At 42.5% G+C, this 26,578-nt stretch overlaps 1 protein-coding gene across 1 annotated transcript; it reads left to right on the top strand.

Moving 5' to 3' along the window:
• The first annotated feature begins 1,366 nt into the window (after nucleotides 1–1,366).
• On the top strand, nucleotides 1,367–25,544 carry igf2bp3 (insulin-like growth factor 2 mRNA binding protein 3). The gene is made up of 15 exons (XM_080044923.1): nucleotides 1,367–1,927; nucleotides 2,891–2,951; nucleotides 8,383–8,431; nucleotides 11,936–11,987; nucleotides 12,224–12,287; nucleotides 12,974–13,255; nucleotides 15,737–15,871; nucleotides 16,372–16,494; nucleotides 16,671–16,806; nucleotides 19,091–19,222; nucleotides 20,347–20,469; nucleotides 20,584–20,658; nucleotides 20,908–21,039; nucleotides 21,172–21,285; nucleotides 23,179–25,544. The coding sequence occupies exons 1-15, from the start codon at nucleotides 1,753–1,755 to the stop codon at nucleotides 23,278–23,280; spliced, it is 1,755 nt and encodes a 584-aa protein (XP_079901049.1). The 5' UTR covers nucleotides 1,367–1,752; the 3' UTR covers nucleotides 23,281–25,544.
• Nucleotides 25,545–26,578: the final 1,034 nt, after the last annotated feature.

Here is a 26,578-nt window from a genome sequence, read left to right as displayed (position 1 = left end):
ACAGGTAGGTAGGTAGATAGATAGATAGATAGATAGATAGATAGATAGATAGATAGATAGATAGATAGATAGATAGATAGATAGATAGATGGATGGATGTCCACAATTATTTACACCCGTCCCTTTTTTTTCTCCAAATCCATACTCGGGTTTTATCTATTTACGAGACGCTGTCATTTTTTTTATTTTGGGGTCCTGGTGTCAAAAATAAATCGTGTTCCAGTCAAATTGTGCACCAAGAGTATATCGGCCTTACGGCCATCAACAGGTTTGGTTTCGACCACACATCAGTCCTGCAGGCGCGGCCACTCTCTGAGGACTGACCCACGCCTAATAAACCTTCGGCCTCGGCCTATGGATTGCAAAAGACCTTATTGACAATTGTGTAATATTTTAGACATGTATTCCTCACGTGATTGAACCAGGCTGTGCGTTACATATGACGCTAGGGGCACTTCAGTGTAGGAGACCCCTCCCACTCTGAATTAACGCAGGCCCATGACAGAGGTATAGCAGAGAGGCTTCGCCATGTGCATTCGGTACACATGGCATAGGCTATAAGCTCCCTCGTTTAGCCGAGCGGCCTCAAAGTTGGAGGAAAAAACAAATTGCAAGTGGCATGGCGGCACCCATCTCGCCCAGAGACCCCTTCGTGCCATTCTGCATGGCCACGGGCGAGTGGGGCCTGCTGTTGGACTTTGTGCTGTGGATCAGCGAGGGCATGGCTCCACTCTAGTTGGAGAAGATGGATGCCGTCATGTGGTTAGTAGCCTAGTAGTAGGCTACGTGTCGTTCCCACATTGCCCGAGGACCCGCGGAGCGGCGCATGGCCCTCCCTAGTCAAGGTTCTTCAAATTAAAAGTGTCCACTATGCAATTTAACAATATAGTGCAACATCATTTATGAATGGCCCCACCCCCCTTTCCTCCTACATGTGTCATGAGCACAGCGCACTTAGCACGGCCGTGCGCACAAGCCCCCGCATTATCAGCGTCTGCACTGCTATGGGCGTGCGTGTGCGCACTGCCGTTTTACTATTCCTAAACCGACCAATGAGAGTCGAGGCTTTGCAGAGAAAGGCACACGAATGTGATTCTAGTGGAGATACACTGGGTTCTCACGGAAACCCTTTACGCACACAGCTCGCCAGGTTTTTTTTCCCAACGCCAATCCATTCTTCCCCTCCTTTTTTCTCCACTCCCCTCTGCTGTCCCCACCCCAGATTCCCGTGCAATTTTCCCCAATCCCAAACACTTAATTGAGCAATTGGGATTCCTCACGTGTGGGCTGATTTGTAGTTTGAACACGTGGCTCATTCAAAAAAGCCGGAATAGCAGAGGATTTTTTTTTCTTCTCCCCCTTCTTCTTCTTCTTCTTATTCTAGGCTCGAGACTTAGAGGCGGGCGCCAGCCGTACCGTGTGTGACATTCTCTGTCTCTTTGCCAAGGGGTTTGGAGGAAGACACAAAGTAGTTTCTCCTCCTTTTTCACCCAGTCCGCCATCGTTTGGAGATACGAGATTAATAATTGAGCGTTTATTTATTGCGCGATAGAGACAGAGGGGCGAGGGAGAGCGAACGCACTGTGAGGCTGCCAGTTTAAATCTATCTGTGGCTTGAACGACCGGGAAGCACGCCACAGCCGCTCCGTAGTAGTAAAGGCGATTTAGGCGACTCCAAACACAGCACATCCGTGAGCGCAAACTACTATCTCTCCCTCAGCGTCTAAAGATTGTCCCTTTTCGGCGCAGAACATGAATAAGCTATACATTGGCAACGTGAGCGCTGAGGCGAGCGAGGAGGACTTCGAAACTATCTTTGAGCAGTGGAAGATTCCGCACAGTGGTCCATTTCTTCTCAAAACTGGCTATGCTTTTGTGGATTGCCCGGACGAGAAAGCTGCGATGAAGGCCATCGATGTTCTTTCAGGTGAGTTAAAAATGTGGGGTGTAGAAGAAAGTGTAATTCGGAAAGACGCACGGGCTGCTGCAATTGTGTTGAGATTGCCTTTACTTTGAGCCCGGTAGGGTGGGGGGGGGGGGGGTGTATCCGAGCATTTCTTTCTCTCACACAACCTTTACTTGGCCTTTTGACACCGTGCTGCCCCGGGTTTGAGTGAAATTCATCTCTTGTAATTTTTCCACTTGAGTGTGGCTTGATAAAATGGTCGAGTAAACACAATCATGAGGATGAGACCGCCAGTAGTACTTTCCTAATGCAGGTTATGTGCCGTTCAAGGCAGCGGGGCTGTGGACGCCGTGTATTGAACCCTACAGTGTGCTCTCACACAGCCCACTTTGGCACGGTTTGGAGCAGAGGCCGTGGCGTGTTGCTGCTTCTAATTTAATAACTGCTTTAATTGTGTACTTGTAGCCTACCCCCTCCAATGTTGCACACTACACAAGCCTTCTCCAATGGCAACAACTCGCTACATAGTAGAGCCATTTCGCCCATGCTGACACACCAGGTGGTTTAATTGTGTTGGTCAAATGTAGGCCAACCAACTAAGCCACGCGATCATTCCCCTTTATAATTCATTAAGTGTCCCCAGTTTGTTGTGAAATTAAAGTAAATGCATGCTCACACGTAAAGACACGTAACCATTTTAGCTAAACTCGCCCAATTTTGTGACACCATCTAATGCCTGGGCTCGCTGTGGTGTCCTCGTGCTGCTATTAAGTGGCTCGAGCACACACTGAGCAATTTGTGTTGCTAACTTTACACAAAGCTGAAGACATGTGTACGTATGAATGCTTAGATTTAAAGCCCCCTACATTTAAAAAGAGTAGTAAACACTCACATACACACTTTCGAAGACAGGAAAGGTAGCCCATTATATGAAGTAAACGGTTTTAATTAATTTAATGGTGGCATTTTATTTTATTTTTTTAGGTAAAGTTGAACTTCATGGAAAACTTCTCGAAGTGGAGCATTCTGTCCCAAAACGTCAAAGGTATGTCGACTTTTATTAAATAGTGGTTTTGGTTCAACTCTAGGGAGCTCAATTATTTTCTCTTTCCTCTTGCCGTTTTCTACAAGTTGTATTCATTAATTGTTTTAACCCAGTGATATTAACCGGCTTTGTGCGTTAATGTTGCTGTTTAACATTAATTCGGTGGTGTGTGTATTTTCATTTCTGGTTATGAGGTGTCCATTTTTTTTTCACCCTCTGGGGTCAAATGAAAGGGGCGTATGGTGGTGCACTCCCTCCTCTCGCCATTGCTATGTGGTGCTCCTTAAAACCGTCGTGCATTTAGTTTTAGCTGGCACATACGTGCATTTCCTCGCTTGCCCATCGACCAGTATTTACTAGCACACGCACTGTACTTGATATTATTTGAGCTCTCACCCCAGGGCGACGAGCTAAAGCCCTAGTGTACTGGCTGAAGTGTGTGCAGGGGGAGTGCAGGCATGATTTGAGGCGTACTAGGCCTTGTGGAGTCGTCCATTTGAGAAGGATCTGCCCGTCATTCTCCCTGCCTGCCTTGCGCTTCCGCCCTCCTCTGCACATTGTGCTGCTGTTGCACGAGATGGACTCCCAAACGCGAGTGGAATGGGAGGTTTGGGGCCCAAGTCACGGACAACCCTTAGTTGTAGAGTTAGACCCCAGTAATCCACACTGGACTGTCGTCCTGCAGCGTATGGTAGCCTATGCATACAGCGTACCATAAATGTTTCCTGTTAGGTCTACGTAATGTTTGCTGAGCACGTAAAATGCCCGGCCTTTTTGGCGCTGTTAGTATTTTTTTGTAGGTGACGCAATTCGGCTCTGATTGATCAATTTTCTCAAATTCAATTAATATGGCTCCCGCTTGGTCATCGGTGTAATGAATTCTAAGAGGAATACTATGTAGCCTAGTATGCGTAGTATGCATAATTTGGGCTGTTTATATATTTTTTAATGATCTGCTGTATTAAGTAACACAACACACATGCTAAATCAAAAAGTCATGATGAACGTGTGTGATTTATAAACTCATCATACGCAAATTGAATAATTTTTTAAAAAGTGCAATATGTTAATGTGGACCAAGGAGGAACTTCTGGACATTTCTTACATTAAATTAGTTTTCAACCTAAAGGTCAAATAAGCGTTCCCTTAGAAAGCTGCAGGTCCAAATTGTAGCTTGGATAAATAAACCAGGTAAGCTGCATGAGGGGTTTTGCCTCAAATCTGGAGACCTTCCTCCTGAATTTCCTGATCACAAGAAGCTGGTGACGTTGCTGTGTCTTTTAGTGCAGCATGCTGTGTTGGCTATGGCAGCAACAGAGTCTAGTTTCAGCCACACTTCAAAAAAAGTCAAACCTGCCCTCCCTACAACATGGAACATAGCAGTAGTCAATGGGAACAGTATTCTGAGTCTGACTATAGGCTGTACGTATGTGTACACACACGCACACTGGGGCCCCTCTTTGCATTCCAACCTGCAAATATCAACTGGGGGTTTTGCCAATCACTATGGCCTAACCTTTGAACCCGTCAGTATGGGGAAGTGCTATAGCAGACAGGGATCAAGGTGGGGTGGTTACAGTTTAGGTACTCAAAAAGAGCGAGCTGCATGGGGGTGACGTGGTATTTCACATTGGCCAAAGTACATAATGTAATCAAAACATTTTGTTGTACATTCCGCAAAATTTGTCATGGTTGCGCCAAAAGCACACGAATGACCCCCAGTGCATGGCAACTGCTGTGCAAATTTAATGCGCATTAACACTCTTAACAAAACAAAATTCAGCTAATTGAAAGTCTCGTCCACAGTTGCATTGTATAGTTTATAAAGTTATTAAACATTTGGCCACCTTATGGACATTTCATTTTGCCTGACATCTTAAATGTGGTGTGCCTATCTTTTATTTAGAATATATATATATATATATATATATATTTATATTTATTTATTTATTTTATCTGGCATTTAAAGATCACACCCATGCTATCCTGAAAATGTCTTGCCCATTTATTTTTTTATTCCAAGGGATGTGAATTGCACAACAGGAAATCAAGCATTAATCATAATCTTTCAGGTGTATTTATTTCAATCCAGTTTATTTACATTTCTATTTAAAATAACAATTTTCTCACAATTGACAACTGTTTGAAATGGCAATTATTGTTTCACCTTTGACCCTGCTTTTGGGCAACAAGGTAAACTGCTATAAACAAAATGTGCCACAAAAAATGTAATTTCCTCAAAAGTTTAATCGAGCAGTTTCTTTTGGACTATAAGGAAAACTAATTTGCAGCAGTGTCCTTCATGTGTACACTGTTCATTTTATCCAAGAAGAGGAGCATAATCAAAGTAAATATTACTTGCCCATCTCCACATGCAAAATCTCGCTTAGTCACAAGTACAGAGACAAAATGCTATGGCTATAGGGGGTAGGGCCTGTTTGTGAGAGCAAGGGGAAATGGATGCTTAACATATAGGTGTAACTTTGATTTATTTTATTATATGTGTAGGAATTGTTCTGTGTAGTGTAAAGTTTCAGCCCTTTTGTACTTACAATTTTTTTTAAATTATTTATCTATTTTTTTTTTTTAACCCAGGCATTGAAAAGTTCTATAAATTGAGTCACAGTGCAGACCTTATCACTGCGGTTTTCTCCTGGCTCTTATTACAAGAATTCTGGGTCATGGGGTCACTGTGGGGCCCCACCTGTGAGAATGGGGATTTGGGACTGAGACTTGGGGTGCCAGAGAATTATGAATGTGGCCCCTTGTTTTACCCAGACTGCAGGCAATGGTTTCTTAAACTCTCCCTCCTGCTAAGCTCAAATCAGAATATCATTGTATTTCTGACATTTTAGATATAATGTACTTTCCGTGTGGTGGGTGATGTTGACACAAGTGTGTAATAGTCTTTGAACAAGTTGAGTCATTTCTAACTGTTATTAAATAAATAAATACAATTCATCACTTGGCTTTATCCAAACGCATGTGGCTCATTGGGTGCATGGCCTGCATGTGAAAGGGCAGCGGAAGCCAGACTGTGGAGATCAGTCATTCAGAACCTCTGTAAGGCTGAATAGTCACTGGCTGTGGATGGGCGTAGAGCACATATGTCGTGTCCTGCACCGTCCCTCATGCTGTTGGCTTGAGAATTTATGAAAAAGGAGATAGGTGTACGATCAGGTGTGGTCCAATCTCATTGTGCTAGATCTGTGCATTCTCTTGTTTAATGGATGCATGTGTACACTGGCGCACACACAACGTCTGTACGCCCACTTGTGGGTACAATCGGGTCCCAGCTGAGCAATGAAGAATGGGGTGAACATTTAGAATATTGGTCCGTTTAGACAAAAAGAAAAAGGGGTCTGGCCTCCTCCTGGCCATCACATGATGAGCCAACCCCCGTAACTCCTTCCCTCCCCCCTCCCACTTTTAACCCCCGCTCTACATGTTCCTGTCAGTGGACTTCTCCGTGTCCATGGCAACAGGGCCCCACCCCCACAGGGGCAGAGAGGGCCCTTGTTACCCTTGCCTGAAACAGGCCTAGCCATACCCCCCCATCCCCTCCCAAATCAAAGGCTGGGACTAGGGAATGTATACTACCCCCAACCCCCACTCCACCCCCATCCCCTGGCTGACTTCTTGTGTGTGTGTGTGGAGCTATAGGTTAATCCGACTGGAAGTGCTCGGTGCATTTGCACATTTCGCATGGCGTTCCCACCGCAATGCAGAGTGTACAGAATGTGTGGGGAACGGGGGGCTGGATCAGCTAGGAATGGCACAGTGGGCCGGAAAGAGCTGGAATTCCTCTTGGAAGTTATTTGGGAATTTTCTTTACAATTTGCCAAATTTGTAGAATGAAGTAGTTTTCCTAATGTCTCAAATTAAACACTGTTGAACTGGTGTTAGCTTGCTTACAGCCAAAGCGACTAAGCTGATGGTTTTCAACTACTGCGGCCCCTTTTTGCACATGTGCACTACGTTTGTGCTGCGTAGAGGGGCTTGTGTGTAATTAATTTTTTTCAAGTGAATTTTAGTTCCTACTACCTAGTATACATGTTAAGTTTATTTCTAAATGCATGATGTTGTGTGGTATGTTCTACACAGCAGATTTAGACGTCAATTAACAGCTCAGTGAAGCCTGAGGAAATGGAACAAGGGATGTTCGTAGTTTAGGTTTTTTTCACACATGCAGACACAGAAAATGGTGCGGAGTGAGTTTTAAGGCCGGTGTGGAAATCGGTTGGGGGTCAGGGTTCCTGATTCCACAGATTGTGTCAATTGATGCTTCAGCTCCCAGCCATGTGTACATTTTGTTCCTTTAGGTTTGTGTGTGTGTGTGTGTGTGTCAACACACGGGAGACTTTGGAGCGGCCTGCACTCTCCTCAGTTTTATACAACATCCACATGCTGCCGGACACTTGTGAAACTCTGTGACTCATTGATCCACAAGTTCCATTGTCTACATGACCTCCACACACACAGTCGCTTCACTCGTGCTGCTGTGCACAAGCTGAACTAAATTGGGAACCTTCAAGCTAAAGGGATGACTTGGGGATGTCTGTCCTGGTTGTTTGTAGTGACGGAGCACAGCAGCGCCATTGTAACTACTGCTCTCCACTTGCTTCTGCTGTGTGCTCACACTACCCCTCCGAACAAGCACGCAATTTTGTATATTCCAATTTAGTGACGCTGCTTGCAGAGATCCCCTCTTGGTTTTTCTGTTGGCACCTGCAACTCCCTCCTGTCCCCTGTTTTTTTTATACAGAGCTGGATCCTCCTGGCTAATTGTCTGTATTGGTTGAATATGGTAGGAGTGAGCCTTGCAGTGGTTCAATCCTCAAGATGCAACGCTACAGGCCACATACCTAAGTGTAGATATATAGCTTATCTTGGCCTTTCAATCCCATGCTGCCACCCCCCCATTACTCCCTTTTCTCCGCCACGCTGTCCTGTTTTCTTCCCCATCACGCTCTTCGCACTCTCAAAATGTGACATCGGACAAAGGGCGTGGTGCGACATGGTTTAATTTAAACTATAAGCATCTTCAACTCAATTTGGGCCGCCCTGTGGTGGTTCCAAATCACCCATTTGCCTGCTTAGTCTATGTCACGCCCTCCAAGGTTTTTTAGCCATGGTGTCTCGGTGCACCTGCCGAGTTGGGACTGGAATTAAAGCAGAAGTCATATCTGCAGCTTGTCCACCCTGATCTGTCAGTCTTACTATAATGACGGAGGGAATATTGACCTGCTGTTTTAGGATTTTTTTTAAATTAAGATATCTTCTGTGGTTAGTGTCATTATGCCCTTGGTATTGTCTGCTACTAACTGTCTTTCTCCCCACTTCTCTCCCATCCATCTACCTTCATCACATTTCTTTCTATCCCTCCTTCTGTATCCATCCCCCACCCTCTTCTCCCGTGTTCTCTTTCCAGGAGCTGTAAGCTGCAGATCAGGAACATCCCGCCTCACATGCAGTGGGAGGTGAGTGCTAACAGGCTGCTAACTCCTTCCAGGGTGGGGCACCACCATTGGGCAGCCCAGTTGGGCTCATTAAGTGGCCACTGGTGTCACCTTGCCTCCCATTGGGTTTCAATTGAGCATGGCTTGATTTATTCGTTCGAACAAGGCTATAGCTCAGGCGTATATAACTCACTGACCAATGTGTTGAACTCTGATTGGTAGACCAGAAAATTTCCCTGGAAATGTTGATGGAAGATTGTAAGGTTTAGTTATTGCTAAATAAAAGATTGAGGGATCCAGGATCTGTGGTCATGTTAAACAAAGTCTTGGGAGGAATATTTCAGAGTAGAGTCTCCAGGTGATGTGGTCGTGTTGGCATGTTTTGCAAAAGCTTGCTGTTGATTTGGAACATGGGATCTGATGGGCTTGAAAGCGGAAATGTGACTTAATTGCTCTGTCATGATGTCTTTCAACCCTGATTATGTATGCAGGTTCGACAGTGAATGCCTTTTCCCAAAAGTGTTCTTGCAAAAAAAAATTGAAATGAAAACAAACCAAGTCCATTGTCTGAGGGGATGTGAAACACATTCATGCGATGAGGGGTTTGACTTGCCCCCCCCCCCCCCTGGAAATCTTCAATATATGGTGTATTTGAATTTATTTTACATTACATTTAGTTTATCACGACTTCTTGGTGTTCAAAAAAAAATATTTCATTGTTAAATGAGTCTGAAAAAGAAATAATGTGACTATTTATGATGCACCTATGTCAGTGTTTCGGTGTAAAGAGGATGGCGGTAATAAAATCCATACCTGTGCAATTCAATGCATTTCAGCACGCTGGCCATGTAAGAAACACTACATGTTGGATCTTGAGTATCTTGAGTTTTGTATCTTATTGGAAGGAAAGTTTGTTGTTTGATAACATTTTATGAGGCATATTATGTTTACTTCTGGAGAATTGGATGTGTGTGTGTGTGTGTGTGTGTGTGGGGGGGTATTGGAGATGTGGGAGGGCTTGCGGAAAGACACATTTCCATAACCTTGTGTGACTGCATGTGTTAATTGACAATAAAGGAACTTAAAAATAACATCATCTATAAATGCCAACAAAACATTACATCTTAAATTAGATTTTAGCCCTGAGACTGTTGCTACAAAACAGTAGAAACTCTTTAAGTATTGGTCCAGATAAGTGTGATACAGCGTGCTAAACCTGAAGCAAGAATTGTTTTTTATTCTGTATTGTTTGCAACAGCATTCATATACAAACATCTTAAGAGATGTCCCACATAAAAAAAAACTATAACCAAAAATCAATGACTTGCCTTCAATCCTTCCCAAAATGAGTTATACACAGCTATTCCAATGCGGGTAACCTGCCTGAAAATGTTGGCCTGCTCTTGTATTAAGGAAGTGAACCTTAGTGTTTTAGGCAAAAAAAAAAAATACACCCCACACATTTTGTGACGCATTCTTCAGGAAACCATGTTTGAATTGATCATGCAAAACTGTCCTCAGTTGCATAAGTGGGACCCAGATGAGTTCATTGGATGGCCAGTTTTCTACAGAGGATTTAAACTGTGTTGAAGCCGTAAAGACGACACTCAAGGTCAGTTTTAAATCTCAAATGAGATCCACATATTTTGTTTTGCATTAAAGGGTTAAATATAAATGAAATGTAAAAATTAATATCCATCTATAAATATAAAAAGGGGGAACTGAAACCTGGTCAGATTGTAAAGGCCACTGCCTGATTAGTGAGTGTTGAGCAACAGTCGTGTGTGTGTGTGTGTGTGTGTGTGTGTGTGTGTTTCTGTCTGTGTGTTGCATGTATTTCTCTGCATGTGATAAGAGATAATTTTAAAGCTATTTGGTTTTCTGTTTGTTCCACACATTCTACTTTGATTTATGTACTAATCTGGGGCACACATTATCTGTGCTTTCATTTCAAGATTTTAAATATGTCTGACAAATTCCACTTAAGTTTCTAGTTTAAAAATGATGTGTCACTCATATCCCCTGTTTACCTCTGTGTGGAGCTTAATACATAACATGTGCTTTGTAGTTTTGTGCAGTTTAATTTTTTGCTTTATAAAAAAAACATGGATGCCCAATAAGAATTTTCTTAATGAATTAAACAATTCAGTTCAGTAGAATTCCAAGTTGTAAGATTGTTAGGCTGAAATGTAAAGCCATGTATTAACCTGATTACCTCACTGTGATCAATTGGCTACGACAGCCTCAATGTTCTGTAATGGTGGGCTCGCTTTCCCTACGCATGTCCCTCAACTGCAGCTCCAGATCCACCCATGTTGCCAGTATGTAGCGAGCGAGCTGTTTGCTTTCTCAAAAGGTGACATGGAGGTTTCTTCCCCTCCAGGGGGGAGGGGTTAGTAGAATGGAAGAACAGAATAAGGATCTTTTGACGCAAAGGCCTTGTATGCATCTTATCAGGTAGATAAGACGAGGGGTCATAGTGTGTGTAGCACTACAGCGAGAGAACAGTGGTTAGAGTAGTGGCGTGTTTGCAAGCTGTAGTGGGTGGGTGGGCCTGGAACGTTTCCCCTTCCCTTCCATGTGCGCCGATTCACAGAATGTGTAGCATGAACTCGTACCCCTCCCCCAGCCACTGCTTCCTGCTGGAATGTACCCCACCCTTTCCTGAATGGCCTGGATTCCCATTGGCCAGTCTTGGTGGATGGACAGGCAGATCATCCAGCCAGCAGCCTGCAACTCTTGGCTTGAAGGAACTCGTATCAGGGCTGGAGCGGCCAATGATGGAGAGTGGAGATGGCAGGGAGGCGGGAGGTTGCCCGGTTGGTGGGTTGGCGGAGTTTGGGGGCAGGGACACAGTCTTGTTGGCTAGAAAGTAGGGTTGAGCTCTTGGGGGTGTGGCATTGCTGTAGAATGAGCATGGTCGGATGTCTTAGCTTAGCTTAAAACCTTCGCTCCCTCTCTTGCCTACGCTTGATCACTATAAAACTATCTATTGAAACCCTTTGGTCTCCAGATTTGGGCAGGTGGCCAGCATTGTGTGGCTTTCTTTTTGAACATGTCTAAAATTATTTTTGCTGTTTGCCTTTTGTGATTCAAACATGATGTGATTTATTTTTTTAACATTTTTTTAAAGAGAGGTTTTAGATACTTTTCCTAGATAATTTTGCTAAAAATTAAAAGCGACCATGGATTGGTTTTTCTGAAATGTTTTTTTCTAAGATATTATATTTATTATTTAGAAATTGTGGTTTTACAATGAATACATTTGTGCTTTTAAACATTAAATAAAACCTGGAGCACCATGCAAGTGCCCTAAGGGGAGAGTCATAATTTGAGGTAGATGGGCTTTTACTAGAAGGCAGCAAATTTATCTACGTAGCTCAACATTGAACTCTGGGGTTGAGAATTAATGGACTGTGTCCTGGCAGTGAGCTAGGCTGGTTCACATAGATGAGCTTCTGCTCACTAACAGGTTCTGGTCAAAGTCTCTTGAGTGATCATTGCTTTTCTTCCTTGTTCTCTCAGGGTTTGGATGGCATTCTTGTCAAGTATGGTTCTGTAGAGAGCTGTGAACAAGGTAAATGCAGTCTTTAAGCTTTGTTACAATTTGCCTAAAATTTAAAATTCCACTGTCTTGCATCAACACACCTTATACTGCATTCTGAATTTGTGCAATCTTGTTTCATTTAGTTTTTCTCTTTAAATGCATCTTTGCTTAATTTCCAAATTTGTAAATCTGTAAATGATTAACCATGTAAAAGTAGCCTATTGTGGAAAGTTGTTACTAAATGTGTCTGTACTATTCTCCCACAGTAAACACTGACACAGAGACTGCAGTAGTCAACGTTCGATTTGCAGCAAAGGACCAGGCCAGGCTGTGAGTACACATACGTGCACGCACGCACACACATACACACAGTATTCAGATAATTTATCTCGAGCTCAGCCGTCTTTTAATCCTTTGGCGTGGATTTGCTAAAGATTTTTACTAAACAAAGCATTCTCTATTTCAAATGATATCAACTTGCTCTGTCTGGTGTTCTTACAGTCCTCCTTCCAAAAATCAGTCTACTTTAATTTGACATGGAATGATGATAGAGAGGAGGGTGGTGAGGGTGTGTGTGAGAGTGTGATGGAGAACAAGGGGGGTTAAATTGGCCATTGGGTGCCCCCTGCTGTACATGAATCGTACTACAATGTTCTCTGCACGAGTGGTTTAAGAAGTCTCCAGGAATTATTTATCATTTCACCATCAATTCTAATTCATCAACGCTGACAAGGCAAAGTGTATTAGGTGGGAAATGCTATCTTGAGGTTGCCGTGGGTTTCTCCTAGCTCACAAAGTGATGTTTTGGCCACTGCCCCTGCAGTTTGCTACTAGGCTTTTATTGTCCCTTGTGCCCATCATTTGAGACTTGTAAACAGTCAATTTGGACCGGAGCCTCTTGTTTGGCACTTGATCCAGTCAGAGCATTTCACTCTGAGCCTTCCTGTGTTCTTAAATCATACCCACTCAGCGGTGATCAAGACATTAGAAACTTGATATCTATTTCTGTTCCCCAGGGCGATGGAGAAGCTGAATGGATATATGATGGAGAGCTATGCCTTGAAAGTGACCTATATCCCCGATGAGACAGCTGCAGCAGCGGAGGGTCCCTCAGGGGCCGGCAGGAGAGGCTTTAATAATCGTGGACCTCCTCGTTCCGGCTCTCCAGGTCTGGGTGCTCGGCCCAAAGTGCAGTCGGACATCCCTCTGCGGATACTGGTTCCCACGCAGTTCGTAGGGGCAATTATCGGCAAGGAGGGCGCCACCATCCGCAACATCACCAAACAGACCCACTCAAAGTATGTACACAGTGGTCAGGAATCGTAAAGACCGTTGCCAGTGAGCTCTACTATTCTCTACCGTTGATTTCCAGCATTAAACCTGATTTGAATAAAAAAAAGTCCTTTCCACCTACTGAGCTACATTTGGTCCCAGGTTTAAAATTCAAATAAAAAAATCACAAAAGCCACACTGGTACAAAAAGATTGTGTGAACGCATGTAGTTGAAAATAAATGTCCAGGGTCATTCTACAATATTTATTTATTTATTTATTATTCTTTCGGACAATTCCACCAATACACAATTTTCTCTTTCATATCTTCATACATCTTACTTTGTGTTGTCCGAAGGGTGACGGAAGAAGCCAAAGGCTTATCAGGTCCCGCCCCCATTTAGTATCTACAGATACTTTGCATTACAATATAGACCTGAAAACAGCAAACTTTACATTATCGCAAATGTGTTCATATTAATGTTGCACATTTTTTGCTACTGCTGGACATGCTGAAAAACCTGCCAATCAATCATCCCAAGAATGTACCTCTCCTTTAATGACGAGCTTCAGTTTGTCTTAAGTTATTGTCCATTCATCTACTTAAAACCAGTTCAATATGCAATGTACAATGAGAACTTATTTAAATATATTTGAACATGGCCCCTTCTTTGTGATTTGTTTTTGTTTAAACAACCAAATATTTTACCATAATATTGCAGATGACACATTTATATAACAATAGCACCAGGTGACTGAATGAACTCGTCTCAAACCTAAAATTTAACATCAAGATTAAGACAACAGCTAAATCTATCGGTACAAATATGAAAGTATTATATAAGGGACTCATCAGGGTTTTAGAAAACCTTGTCCCTGTGATAGGCTTGACTACTGCACTGCTGTCCTCGCTAAGCTCTCTAGCAGCTGCCTTATTTGAACTGTTAGTCCACACTGATACCACAAGGGTGGATCCCACCACTGCAGTATTTCACTACCTCTTGTAGAAATGGACTTACTTGTACTGTTTGTTTAGACAGCTTATGAATGTATTATACCAAAGTGCATCTCTGATCTGCTGCTCAGTTAGGAACCATCTGGACCGCTCTAAACACCTGAGACAGGTCAGCTTACTGTGCCCAGAGTTTTTTTTTTGTATGCACCAAATATCTGAAACAAACTACCAGAATTTTGAGATCTGCTCCAACTCTGTTCTTTTTAAAATGCAAAAAGATGACTCGAGATAAATCTGAAACTTTTTATTCATATCTTGCACTGCGCTGTCATTTATATCTAGTTTCTGATTCCATTTGGCTTCCTTTAGGGGCCACTCACACTAGGGTCGCGGCCCCGTGCCCGAGCTCATTTGCATACTAAAGTCTAGAACGTTTGGCTAGTGTGACCACGCCATCCGTATTCCAGCACGGAACAGCCCCTTGGCCACGGCACACTTGGGAGAGGTGTGCCGTGGCCAAAGTACAGATGCTAATGAGATGACACGCGCACAAGCAAGCGCACAGGCGGCGTTCCTGACGTGAATTTATTAAGGATGCATTGTCCGTTAACGTCCGCTGCCTTTCTAGTCTGCACCAGAATTGCCCACCACTTGGACTGTAGCTACATAAACTGTGTGAGAATTAACATGTGTGTAGGCCTAGGTGTGGGCTAATAAAAGAGGGAGAGAGCTAAATAGGTGAGCGCAGAAAGCAAAGCAAAAAGGTTTTCGTGTTTACTCACGTTCGTCAGATGATTTTTTTTCTTTTTCCTCCCGTCCGCTGTCATAATACTGTCTTTACGCATGGCGGTGGAGACGAACCCAAAACGACACACAACGGGACTCCGCGGCCCGGTGATAAGGAAACAGTAGCCTATAATAAGGTTTAACAAGAAACTTTATAAAGACACTTAAAAAAACGATCTCTGCCCATACAAAAAGTTCTGACTTGGATTACTTGATGGAGCCATCGATGTGTATAAAACCATCCGGTACGTATGGTCTGATGACGGGCCGTTATATTAATAATAAACAGCGTGCAAATATGAGACTGTCCACCGCGACCTATTACGTCAAGGCTACATTTAAAAAATAAAATAAAAAAAACAATAGCTTAAGGATTCTCGTTGCTCTAATGTGGAAGTGGAATATTTGATGCAAATTTGGCCGGATGAAAATATTCACAAACGGTCGTATAGCCTACAAGTAGACTACGCTCCGAATCCTAAACGCGCACGGTGACGTAGGCAAGGTGCAATCGTGCCCAGGCCACGAACAGTGTGACCACGGGCCAGCGGGGGGAGTGGGGAGGGGGGGAATCGTGTTGACTCTTCCTGCAGCACGGAACAGGCAAATGGCCCTAGTGTGAGTGGGCCCTTATACTGCAATTTTACTTTCAAATTGTTCTAATATTATGTTTTCATATTTCCTACTGCCTTTTTATGTCTGTTATGCAAAGCACTCTAAATTGCCTTGTTGTTAAAAGGTAGCATGTTTTGCCTCTCCTGCCCTAGGATCGACATCCATAGGAAAGAAAATGCAGGTGCAGCAGAGAAGCCCATCACAATTCACTCGACCCCTGAAGGTTGTTCCAACGCTTGCACAACCATCATGGAGATCATGCATAAGGAAGCTGTCGACACCAAGTTGTGAGTTTCTGCACAAACTTAACAAAAGCGGGGGGAAAAAAGTATTTGCCTTCGTAAAATGTTTGACTTAACCAAAGACCATTAGCTGTGATTTTGTTGTACACCCCCATGGCCTAATCAGATCTCGTCATGTAATGTTCAGCTCTGTTCTAAAATGCTGTCAAGTCATTCTATCACTTGTTACCATGTATACTCATTTTTGCCCGGACTGTAAGTTATGCGTTTTGTGATGCACACCACGACTGTTTTTATAAGTTGTGGTTGAAGATGAATGCCAATGACTTGTTAATCAGGACTGTGGAAAACATGGATGGATAGATATTTTATTGCAGAAGAAAATGTGCTTTTACAGCTTCATGGAGTATGATATAAACATGATGCAAGATGCTAACGGTTCACAACATGCTTCACAATAGACAGCCGTAGGAGAAGTCTGATTTGAATGTTAAGTTACTGTTCAGTAGCGTTTTTAACTAAACTAAATTCTCTGTCTTGTGCAGCACTGAGGAGATCCCACTGAAGATTCTTGCACACAACAACTTTGTTGGACGATTAATTGGCAAGGAAGGCCGAAACCTGAAGAAAATCGAAGTTGATACAGGGACCAAGATCCTAATCTCATCGTAAGACACTGTCTTTTTTTAATTTAATTTTACATATTTCTTTTTTAATGTCCGCAGCCCATTCATGAAACTCTGCTATGCAATTTAATGTAGACGTTTTTTTGCTTTGGTGTCAGAATTTATACTCTGACACAATTGATCTCATGTCTCTTCTTTCCTTCCATTGTCCTGTCCAGTTTCCAGGAATTAACCATTTACAACCCAGACCGGACCATCACTGTGAAGGGCACCATCGAGGCGTGTGCAAGAGCTGGGGAGGAGGTTATGAAGAAGATGGGTGAATCGCACGATCAAGACATGGCTGCTATGAATGTAAGCATTTGTAGCACTTAGTCCATTCCATAAAGTTAAAGAGAATTAATTGAAATGGAACATTTCCATCGACCCAATGCTTTAAAAGTAACGTAGGCCTTCTCCTACAGTAGAGGATTAATGTGGCTTAAGGTTACCTAAAAGCAAGAAGCCAAATAACTGAAACCTTTTCTTTTTTTAAAGGGAATTAGATAATAGTGTTAAGATGCCCAATGGGGATCTTCAAACACAGTTGCCATAGCAGTACTTTCATATGCCTGAATTGTTCTCGCATAAGTACTCATAAAATTAGTTTTCCAGTGGTTTCTCATAATGCCATACTATGAAATAATATTAGTTTCTCAGGGAAATTCAGATATTGGGGAATGACTGAAACCAAAATGATCAGATTACTTCATTTTACCCACCTTGTACTTCTCAACTTTTGAAATGATGCTTCAAATAACTGCTTTGAACCCAGGATTTGTGGACTGTAAATTATTATTTTATTTTTTACATTGTGAGAATCTGGAAGAATAGGCAAAAGGTTGTTTTTTTCAATGTCTTTTTGTCAAAGCAGTTCGGTCGATGTCAACGTTCCCTTTTTATGTTTTAGGATGTTTTTATGCGTTTGTGTGTCATGCTGAATGCTTTTCATGTTTCTTTTTATTTAATTTAAATGGACTGTGGCACAATGCCCAAGAAAAATGTCCCCTCAGGGAGTTTAAAGTATCTTCAATTCTAGGCTCATATTTATTCTTTCTTGGGGTTTACAAAGATGTCAGTTAAATCAAGTTGATTTTGCACAAAATGTTCCTTTTCTGTGTTTATCAAGTTTGATACCGATTCTCTGTTGTATTCTCACCCATGGTTTTACAAAATTCACTGTTTTAAATTAAGCGTTACCAGGAGAGGATGGCTGTAGGTGCCATTTTTTTTTCTTTCTGCCAAATTCTTTTTTTTTTGTGATTTTACATGCCGTTTCTTAAAACCTCCAGAATTAAATTTACCATAGCCTGGAGTATGACATTCATTAGGCATACGAGTATGCTCACGATTCAAGGACTTACAAATAATAGACAATAAATTAGTGGTGGGCCGTTATCGGCGTTAACGTGCTGCGTTAACGTCAGACTCTTATCGGCGATAAAAAAAATATCGCCGTTAATCTCTTATTCCACCTCCTGTTCGGCTCAGGGGAGATAATAATAGCCGGGGGCCGTTGTTGACACTTGAGGAGCCTTTATTCTCTCACACACCCGCCGCTCTCTCTCTCCATCACTTGCCCACGACACAATCGGGTATTGGAACGCAGGGTGGGTGTGTGTGGCCACCGGTCGCCACGTGACTATAAGTTTCCAAGTTTTAAACACTTCTATCTCTTCAACGTCAACGTCACCGTACCCAAATCCTAAATATCCCCATAGCAGACGCTATATTTCATCGGGGGGGAAACTTTGTTTTGCGCCACAGTTCGGCCGTAATGCTGCTGCACACACACACACAGACACAGACACAGGCGCACACACACACGCTGCATGACAGAGACGAGGGGCGCTACCAAAAAGACGAGAGGAGCGGTTGGAGCAGTTGGAGCGTTTAGAGACACATGCGTGCACATTTATTTACATAAAATCGCAATCGCAGTCATTTGTGCAGTTATGTAAAATGTTTCATTAAGGAAAATTACAGAAAAAGTAACGCACAGTGACTTTGATGAGTAACTTTAATCTGATTACTGGTTTGGAGATAGTAACGCGTTAGATTACTTGTTACTGAAAAAAGAGGTCCGATGCCGGTAACGCGTTACTAAGTAACATCTTGTTGAACATTATTTATTTTCATCACCAATTATCATAGTAGAACAGCTTCCTCAAGCAGTTTGTGATGCATGTTGGAAACAGGAGATGAGCCCCTGGTCTGATGTGCCACCTGGCTTGAGAAACACGTTCTCAAAGACTTACTTTGAGTCATTATTTAGGAGCACACACATATTATGAATGAATTCAAATGAGACATTTTAATCTAGATTAATCTAGATTAATTCCAAAATTAATCTAGATTAATCTAGATTAAAAAAATTAATCTATGCCCACCTCTACAATAAATATATGAAATGATTCAAAAGTTACCTAGCCAAACTGTTATTAATAAATGGAAACAGGAATGCACATCACTTAGTACCCTAAGTTGAAACGGTTTGAATCTTTTCAAAGTGAATCCACTAATTTGAGTTTTTTGGTAATCTTTTTCTGAGCAGAAGTTCTACTTTTGTGTTAATAGAAATATTTCCTTTTATCTACAGCTCCAGTCAAACCTGATTCCAGGCTTGAATCTCAACGCTTTGGGTTTGTTCCCCGGCTGTGCACCAGGCATGGGCCCCTCCATGTCCAGTGGACCACCTCCTGGAGCCCATGGTGGATGCTCGTTTGGAGGAGTAAGTTAGTCTCCTTGTCCAGTACAGTATAGGGGTGTCCCCTCTTCACTACCAGTAAAAACCCAGGACTTTTTTTTATTTTCAACTCTTGGGTCAAGCTAGTGAAAACTACAACTAGTCTTTAGCTACTCAGTTTCATGTTTCTTTTTTCCTTTAGTGCAGCCCTTATGGGGCTGAGGGGCCATTATGGGCTTCTATGCTGTCGGCGAGCAGCCAGCCCCTCACTGTAAGTCACCTGTCCCAAAGTGCTTTGCACGGCTTGTGGCTGCACTCTGCGGGATTAGGGGGGCAGGGGTTGCTACATCAAAGTTGTTCTACTGCGGCCCCTTAATCTTTGACCTTTTTTTAGGTAGGCCCTGATCTGTATGCAGCTGGGACCCTGGTGATTGGGGAGACATAAGTCCCGGAGGGCAACAGTAGCTTGTTCTTTGCCAGATGTTAAAGCGTTGATTTTCCCAATATGGCACTTAAAAAAAAATTATCAGTATAAGTGAATGTTTCTCTCTCTCTTGCTCTCGCTCTGTGTGTGTGTGTGTTTGTGTGATGGCCTCTTAACTTCCTCAGCGCTGTAAGCCTTTCTCCAGAAATTGCAAAAAGCAGGTTGACACACTGACTGTAATATTTGGCTTTATGCAATTAAACACAGCTACTTGTTGTTCCTCCTTGACTATCACCCCTTTCTAAGCTCAAGGCAATCACTCTGGACAAGCAATGTGTGCAAAAAGGAATCTGTATATTCAGACATCTGTAATAAGACACTTTTACTCAGATTTTGGCTTTTGATAAAGGAATTCATGAGATTTTTTTTTTTTTTTAGTTTTCAAACAGATATTCTGCATCATTGTAAACATACAGGGTAGTGAGGGTACTCATCAATTGCAATGAATAAGTGGTCATTTTTTTCCGCTGCATTGACAGTACGTCTGCTGCAAGACAGATATGTCTCTTATGACCAGCTGGTGTTTTCTGAGAAGAGTTCAAAGCATGAACTCCATTGTGTCTTTAAAGAACGGAACGGCTTGCACTCGATCCATTGCCTGCATTTTGCGCATTGGAGCAAGAGGTCGCCAGTTACTGTCTGTGTGATCTCCTGGTCACAGTAGTACTAACACGTTCACACCCAGCAGGGATACCCAGAGTCGGAGACGGTTCACCTGTTCATCCCGGCGCTCGCGGTGGGAGCCATCATCGGAAAGCAGGGTCAACACATCAAACAGCTGTCGCACTTTGCCGGTGCCTCGATCAAGGTGAGCGGGCGAACACGAATTTAAGTTGTGAATCTCAATGGCAGCGTGTCCATGCCAGCTGTTGTCACTTGACTGAGGAGATTGGAAGCAAGCTGTCTGTCTGCCCTCCTTCAGATTGCCCCTGCCGAAGGAATGGATGCCAAGCAGAGGATGGTCATCATCGTTGGACCGCCAGAGGCTCAGTTTAAGGTCTTGTACCTCTTCACAGCCAAATATAAAACACTGTTGGTAGAAATAAAGTAATTGGGCCCCATGCTGTCATTGCTGTGGGTAGCTCTTGGATATATTAAGCAGTGAGAAACTTGATGGTTATTTCTATGTACATAACCCTTTACAGCCAGAACAGAAATGTTATTCCTAAACTTTTTTTTGGAGAAAATTTCCATTTCCTAAGTGCAGCATGGGTAATAATCTGTATTGGAAACTGTCCGACTGCAGGCTCAATGTCGCATCTTTGGCAAGCTGAAGGAAGAGAATTTCTTCGGACCCAAGGAAGAGGTGAAGCTGGAGGCTCACATCAAGGTTCCATCCTTTGCTGCTGGACGAGTCATCGGGAAGGGCGGGAAAACGGTAAGCAAGGAATCGGATTAGTTAATCACTGTACAAACAGACGCCAACAGATAAAAGATGATTTTAAATATTGGTTTTCTCCAATTGTTTACTCTTGAAGGTGTTAATTTGCTTATCTCTTGGTGGCTGCAGGTAAACGAGCTGCAGAACCTGACCTGTGCAGAAGTGGTGGTGCCCAGGGACCAGACACCTGATGAAAATGACCAGGTTATAGTCAAGATCAGCGGACACTTCTTTGCATGCCAGGTGGGTTTTTCTATAGACAACAATGTCCAGTATTTAATTTCCCCAGAGCCACATGAATCATCAGAACAGCATGGCACTCAATGCTTTTCACACTCAAGGATGTCATGTGACGATGGGTGAGCAAGCATTTGCTTTTAGTTATGTCTGTGCAGTGTTTCCCCCAGGTTCACACAGCGGCAGATCGCCGCGCCGCCGCTGCTATATTTTTCCCGCCGCTGCTATAAAAATAATTTGCATATCAATTAATGTTAAAAAAAGCCAGCCAAGTTTCAATAAGTTTATAGAAGTGCCACACTATTACTGTCTTTGAAATGCATTTAGTAATTTTAAGGGGAAAACACATTGTATTTATTATTTCAACTATTGAGTTATTTTTCAAACGGTATGCTAGTGTAGGCCAAGAAGATTTATTTTCTGAATTTTCAATACTGCTTTATTTTTATGTTTTAAATTGGGAAAAACATGTTCCAAACGACCAATAACCTCTATATTTAAAAAGAAATCAAGCAAGTAGGCTCAAAATAACCATTAATGAATTATAGGCTAGCGCATCACAGAAGGCCTATTGTCCACAATAATCGCACAACAGCCCCCATCCAGAAAGGAACTTTAAAAATATGAATTTGCACTTTGATGTGCATACACATGTTAAGAGTATGGTCCATTATTTGTATTTGGTGTGTCTGCATAGTATTGCACCAAAACAGTAGAAGTTCTTTAATTGTATTGTGTACTGTCTGCATGTTGGCACAAAATTTGTACCTGTACATAGCAAACAAAATTGCACAACTGTAAGGTTAGTGTCTATAGTATTTTTGTATTCAAATTAACAGTTGTTTATTTTTTTACTGCGCATTGGCATCTTTGAGCAAAATACCCCCAAAATTTGGGGCGGTGACCACCTTGACTAAGCCATTTTCTGGGGGAAACACTGATTTATAGTATGTTGAAAAAAGATTTTGGATGTCCAGATTCTTGTGGACCGATTTTAGGATGTTTAGAAGTACCCGGATGTGGGGCGCCCTTAGCTCAGTTGGTAGGGCGTCCCTCCCCCCCATAACTAGATTATTTTTATCGTCCGATGTAGTATGTAGAATAGAAAAAAGAAAGAGTTTGCGATTCGGAACGCAGGGTACATGTCTGGCCCTTAGTGTGATTATCATATCGTAGAGTGGCCCTTTGTGAAAAAGAGTTTGACACCTTCGGTCTAATTGATATTTCCTACATTCAAACGACATCAGTGCAGCACATATTCTTATAGTCCAGGTTGTGGCCCAAATAAGTGATGTTCATAGCTTGACTGCTGTGCGCTAAAGGGCTGATGAATGCAATCTTAATAAGAGAATAAATCCAGGCGAACCAAAACATCAACTGCCCCCCCCCCCCTTCCCCTGCTGGCCTGTACTTAATACTGCTTCAAAAGGGCCTAGGCCCGATTGCTTCTTGCCATACACCCACGTCTTTATACACGAGGGTTTGGGATTTTGAGCGTATTTGTATCCAATTTGTGTTTCAGTATTTTTATCCTACCAAATTTGCAGCAAACATTCCACTTCCACATTATTGTCAATTTAATTGACGTCAGGACTGCCCTCTATGCGTGTGCTTGTGCCGACTCGTGCTCGTACATTGGCATCAGTTCTGTGCCTCCTAAACACACCTCTTCCAACCATGCCAGGGCCAAGGAAGTGTACCCAGCACTGAAAGAATCACCATCAAATGCAACCGTTTTTTTCGATTTCTCTGTTCACATTTTATTTTCATCTGCCTGGTCCTGTTTTTAACACTGATGGGGAAAGTGCTAAAATGTTATGTGTTTTTAAGGACTCGACACATTATTTTATGACTTCTTGCTCTGATCTAATCTTAGCATCATTTGCTCATGTCATCTAGCTGGCTCAGAGGAAGATTCAAGAAATCCTGGCCCAGGTAAGGAGGCAGCAGCAGCCAAAGCCCACATCTGGAGCCCCACCTCCACAGCCTCGCCGGAAGTAAAGATCCAGCCAAACCTGGAGGAATGGTGACCGACTGCCAGAAGACTCGACAGATGGACAGATGCAGCAGAGTCCAGGGGGTGACGATAGAAGAAAAGAACAAGACAAGGGGTCGTAACGCTCAACTCAGGGGTCAAAGGGTATCACAACCCAACCAAACATCCACCCCTCCTCGTCTTACTTGAAGATCTTTTTCAAGTGTGGCTAGTAAGAGACCCTGCGCCTCTAAACCTCCACCTTCCTCAGCTCTCTGCATCTCTGTGAGACTGTACTTCTGAGGGCTCCCAACAACGTCACCTGCCCTCACATGTACACACCCCTCGACCGCTCTCCTCCTCCCCCTCCCCTTCCCCACGGGTGTGTTAATTTTTTATTTTTTTCCTCTTTTTACACTAGAAACACAAAGAAGAAATAAGGATCCCCCCTCCTATCGCCTCCTAGGTGTGGTACTTCAAACCTGACGAGATGTTTTGGTTGACCTTCAGATTTAGTTGAAAAACATTTTTTTTAAGTGTTTAATTGGTTGATGAAGCTTTCTCATAAGTTTTCTGTGGAAAGGAAAAGGCATTGCTATCAAGGTCCTAGTCAGACCACCAGAGAAGTTTATTTTGGGGGAGGGTTGGCTCAGATTGGGTGGGCCATGTTTAGGGGAAAGATTCTTGTTTCAGGACAGGACCCCTGAAAGGGTGGATTATATTGGGCGTCCTGCCCTTGTAATGATAGTGGCATTTTATAAATTTGGATGCATTTTATAGATAGACCTATATACATAGATGAATATATATTTAGAGGTGAGGGCAGCGCTATGACTGACACTTAGGGAAACGGTGCCGAACTGCTGCTGCCCAGGAAAACCAATTTAATATGCATTTTACTTAACTACCTCAGGATCTAGTACCTCAGAAGAGAAAAGAAAATGATTATATATATGAAAAAAAATGTTCCTTTCTTTTTTTTATTTTGCTTTTGTGGTATTTTGTATACTTTATAAAGCTGATAGTCTTTGAACATTTTTATTTTTTTAAGAAAATTTAAAATTTGGTCAGCTGCCAACTGACCTTGCCTTCAACTCTGGTGCTTTAGGTGGCATCATTCATGTGTATGTGTGACTTAAGATGACCCTGTACATAAAGTCTATTTGTACATAGCAGCCCCGGAGCAAGAGTTGGCGCCCCTCAGCTGGCGGCTGACAGGAGTATTGAGAGAAAATCGCCTCAGTTTTTCCCCTGAGGGTCCACCATCTTCTGAAAGAAAAAAAAAAGTACAAAACAACTAACATACAAATAATGCCAACCATACATAATTGCAGCAATGCCATATAGTTTTGGGAATGATATTGGTAATGGTACTTTAATTTGTCAAAAAAAAAATCCTTTTTGCCCTTCTAGGAGGGCTGTGGTCAGTGCAGGGCAGTGTGGACTATAATGGTCCTCTCTAGATCTGCCCTGGAGTCAGCAGAACGTCTGTTTTGTGTCTGTTCTGTTCCCAGGCCATCTGCCACCTTCTTGACGATTGTCTTAGCAAGGTCCCAGCCCGACTAGGTTTATTTTCATAGAGCAAGCTTTGTCAGTTTCGGAGTGGCCCTTGTAGCCAGGTCATCGAGTCAATGTTAACGTCTTCACTGCATGGTGAGGGTTGGGGGAGTCACATTGATAGACGCATATTTCTTTCAATTTTAATTTTGCGCTATAGGAAAATGAGTTAAACAAGACATTCTCTGTAACCCACAAATGTAACTTGATGTTTCAGTTTGATGTTCATGCAGGGAAAACGAGCCAGAATAGGCACACAAAATACTGAATGAACCCTAACTGGGGGAAAAGAGAAAAAAAAGGAAAGGAATCCAAAACTTAAATATACAATTCATTTCATTTGTCTCTTCATGCCGAATGTAAATATGTTGATTGTGGTAAAAGTGCTCGAGTGTATCCATGCTTCCACAGTAGAACGCCGTCTACCTCAGCTGAGGGGGTGGGGGGTTGTTGTGGCACTAAGCACCCTAACCCTGCCCCCACTGAGCGCCAGCGCGCACCGATACCTCAGTCCCCCCCGAACACTTTCTACATGGGCGCGCCGCCCTACCACCGCGCTAAACTGAGGGGCACAAGTGATACTTAAAATTATCCCCGACACCTCCCGATTCCCTGCCTCCTTCCTGCCAAACCACCCTCCCCATCCCTTTCCCCTCCTCCGCAGTTTGTTTTGATCTACCTCTTTAGACACGTATTTGAAGTAGAGGCATTCTTCTATTTGTTAGAATTTAGCCCCCCCCTTTATGCCTCCCCATGCTTCCCCAGATATGAATGAAAACTTAAACTAAAATCATGTACTATTTAGAATTGAGAAAATAATCGAAAGTGATCAAAAAAATAATTTCTTTTGCCAGTGTTTATATATACTCTTTTTGACTTCGAAATCCTCAAATGATGGTTATTTCTTTCTGCTTTCTAATTTTTGGTGGTGTGGCTTACATGTATTTGAACTTTTGCTTGGGTTTCTTGTGGAAAAAAGGTCAAATCATGCGTTTGATTTTGCATTCAATTCAATAGTTAAATGAGAACATTTTTTTTAAGGCCTGCCTTTTTTTCCGTTTTTTGATTTGTAAGACTTCAAAATAGATGCAAGTCCTGTCTTCTATCCCATTGTTTGTCTTTCACAGATGCTACACTCACTGATCTGGTAGCCATTTTCTTCTGTTAGCATTTCTTGGCTGTGTAACTTTGAACCATCCCCTTGGTATGAGACAGATATGAGGGACTGGGTCTCTGAGTTTCTTTTATTTTTTTGAGAAAGTGATCTAACTTCAGCATGATATTCCCTCCTCCCCTACTCTGCAACCATGCTTGTGCCCCTTCACCTCCCCTTCACACACAGCTACACTTGTCAAATGCCTCTGAATTAAAAACAAAAAAAAAATTAATAAAAATGTGTAGTCTTTTTCCTTTTTGGTGTGTTTAAGATTGTTCATGGGTGTATCAGGAGTGTTTGAAGGTTGCTCTCTTTGCATGTCTATACAGGCAACTAACTCTTTCTTGCTAGTAAGTTTTTTTTTTTTTTTTTTTTTTTTTTTTTTTTTTGACAAAATGCTGCTGTTCAGTCAAATTCTTTAGAGAAAGATCATCTGGACATGACTGCATTTATAAATCCCTCCATTACATAGACACAAAGTGATAACTGCTAAGATAAGTTACGTTGCAAAAAAATCTATTTGGTCAAATGTAATGAATAAAGGTTAACTAGAAAGATGATTCCGTCACTTGGTTCATGACCAAGTAACCTGCAAAAGTAATGACATTTCC

The sequence above is a fragment of the Ammodytes marinus genome, assembly GCF_949987685.1.
Source record: "Ammodytes marinus genome assembly, chromosome: 17".
Taxonomy (NCBI): domain Eukaryota; kingdom Metazoa; phylum Chordata; class Actinopteri; order Uranoscopiformes; family Ammodytidae; genus Ammodytes; species Ammodytes marinus.
This window is presented reverse-complemented; position numbering and strand designations above follow the sequence as displayed.

Coding starts and splice junctions, on each gene's coding strand:
- igf2bp3 (XM_080044923.1), top strand. CDS start 1,753: ATGAATAAGCTATACATTGGCAACGTGAGCGCTGAGGCGAGCGAGGAG. Junction 15,872..16,371: donor GAAGCTGTCGACACCAAGTT/GTGAGTTTCTGC, acceptor TGTCTTGTGCAG/CACTGAGGAGATCCCACTGA. Junction 21,040..21,171: donor TCGGGAAGGGCGGGAAAACG/GTAAGCAAGGAA, acceptor TGGTGGCTGCAG/GTAAACGAGCTGCAGAACCT.